Source organism: Colobus angolensis, unplaced genomic scaffold, assembly GCF_000951035.1.
Source record: "Colobus angolensis palliatus isolate OR3802 unplaced genomic scaffold, Cang.pa_1.0 Scaffold96, whole genome shotgun sequence".
Taxonomy (NCBI): domain Eukaryota; kingdom Metazoa; phylum Chordata; class Mammalia; order Primates; family Cercopithecidae; genus Colobus; species Colobus angolensis.
Genome location: NW_012123598.1, coordinates 3557128 through 3559400, shown reverse-complemented (window position 1 = coordinate 3559400; position 2273 = coordinate 3557128). Strand labels below are relative to the sequence as shown.

Here is a 2273-nt window from a genome sequence, read left to right as displayed (position 1 = left end):
CTCCGTCTCAAAAAAAAAAAAAAAAGTTGACTTTTGGCCAGGCACATTGGCTCATGCCTGTAATTCCAGCACCTTGGGAGGCTGAGATGAGCAGATCTCTTGAGTCCAGGAGTTTGAGCACAGCCTGGGCAACATAGCAAGACCCTGCCTCTATAACATTAAAAAAAAAAAAAAATTTAGCAGGGCATGATGGTGCGTCCCTGTGGTCCTAGCTGCTCCAGAGGCTGAGGTGGGAGGATCAGTTGAGTTCCGGAGACCCAGACTTCAGATGAGCTATGATTGCACCACTGCACTCTACCCGGGTGACAGAGTGAGACCCTGTCTCAAAAAATAAAACAGGGTGGGCGCGGTGGCTCACACCTGTAATCCCAGCACTTTGGGAGGCCGAGGCAGGTGTATCACCTGAAGTCAGGAGTTTGAGACCAGCCTGACCAACATGGCAAAACCCTGTCTCTACTAAAAATACAAAAAATTAGCTGGGTGTGGTGGTGGGAGCCTGTAAACCCAGCTACTTGGGAGGCTGAGGCAGTAGAATCGCTTGAACCTGGGAGGTGTAGGTTGCAGTGAGCCAAGATCGTGCACTCCAGCCTGGGCGACAGAGTAAGACTCTGTCTCAAAAACAAACAAACAAAAACAAATGAAAAAAAAAAATCCCAAAACCTTCATTTATTTTATTTTATTTTATTTTATTTATTTATTTATTTTTTTGAGACAGAGTTTTGCTCTGTTGCCCAGGCTGGAGTGCAGTGGCCTGATCTCGGCTCACTGCAAGCTCTGCCTCCTGAGTTCACACCATTCTCCTGGCTCAGAGTAGCCGTGACTACAGGCGCCCGCCACCACACCCGGCTAATTTTTTGTATTTTTAGTAGAGACGGGGTTTCACCGTGTTAACCAGGATGGTCTCGATCTCCTGACCTCGTGATCCGCCGGCCTCGGTCTCCCAAAGTGCTGGGATTACAGGCGTGAGCCACCGCGCCCGGAACAAAACCTTGATTTTAACTCACACAGAAGAAAGGGTTACACGGCAAGACTGAGGATTCTTGGGGAGGGAGTTTCTGCCACCACCACTTGCTTCCCTACCCCAACCCGTCCCGTCACGGGGTCAGGGGTGCAGGTGCCACTGACCGATGCAGGATGAGCAAGAGGCAGATGAGGCCAACGGCAAAGGCCCAGCACAGGTAGGTGACCGCCAGGCGTGGGCGGGGCGGGTAGAAGCCATAGAAGAGAGGGGACCATTCCAGGTAACCCTGTGGGGGGAAGGCGGCGCGGGGGCCACTGTGGGAGGAGGCGGGGCTCCTGGAGCTGCACAGTCAGGGTCTGGGGTCAGGGTTTGCGGTTCGTGTCATTGAAGGCACTGGGCGGGGGAAACTGCCGGGGCCCCAGGCACCTACTTCTCCTGAGAGCAAGTTGAAGAGCTGCGTGGCAAAGGTGACCAGGCCCTGGGAGTGGGGGTTATAGGAGCCGCAGGGCGAGGAGGTGTTGGAGCCGGGAGGGCCTGGGGGAGCGCCTCCCAGCCAGGTGGGCAGCAGGATCATGCAGGCCATAAGCACAGAGGCCAGCACGTTGAGGAGCAGCAGGAAGCGCAGCAGGGAGAAGTAGGACTCGGTGCCGGCGCCAAACTGGCCTGCAGGGGGCAGCAGAGAGAGGCTCAGGTTCCTTCCCGGGAGCAGGACCAGCTCCTCCCATCCCGGCACTGGTTTCTTTCTATTTTTATTACTATTATTATTGTTATTATTATTATTATTTTTTGAGACAGAGTCTCTCCCTGCCGCCCAAGCCGGAGAGCAGTGACGCGATCTCGGCTCACTGCAACCTTCGCCTCCTGGGTTCAAGCAATTCTCCTATCTCAGCCTCCCGAGTAGCTGGGATTACAGGCATGCGCCACCATGGTCAGTTAGTTTTTGTATTTTTAGTAGAGACGGGGTTTCACCACGTTGGCCAGGCTGGCCTCAAACTCCTGATCTCAGGTGATCCACCCACCTCGGCCTCCCAAACTGTTGGGATTACAGGCGTGAGCCACCGCGCCCGGCCCAGCTGCACCTTTCTCAGACCCAAGAGTCCAGACAGACCCCGAGTCCCTCCTCCCTCAGACCCAGATCCCAGCCCCTCCTCCCTCAGACCCCAAAATCCAGGCCCAAGCCCCTCCTCCCTCACACCCAGGAGTCCAGGCCCTGCCCCCAGGACATCACCCGAACCCCACCGCACCCCCGATCCTCTTCAGTGTCCATGACCAGGGCTGCAGGCTTCGCAAGCCTTCCTTTGTTTTCTCCTTG

At 55.3% G+C, this 2273-nt stretch overlaps 2 protein-coding genes across 3 annotated transcripts in view; both read right to left on the bottom strand.

Annotated features, from left to right (window-relative positions):
- The window catches only part of LOC105504899 (leukocyte immunoglobulin-like receptor subfamily B member 3), a 141738-nt gene that overhangs the window by 82625 nt on the left and 56840 nt on the right, over positions 1–2273 (bottom strand). The gene's annotated exons all lie outside the window — the stretch shown is intronic.
- The window catches only part of TMC4 (transmembrane channel-like 4), an 18753-nt gene that overhangs the window by 8069 nt on the left and 8411 nt on the right, over positions 1–2273 (bottom strand). Inside the window, exons 3-5 of the mRNA XM_011932559.1 lie at positions 2206–2272; positions 1392–1624; positions 1126–1247 (exon numbers count right to left, since the gene is read on the bottom strand). Of these exons, the coding sequence (XP_011787949.1) occupies positions 1126–1247; positions 1392–1624; positions 2206–2272 (422 nt within the window). The remainder of the gene's footprint in view (positions 1–1125; positions 1248–1391; positions 1625–2205; position 2273) is intronic.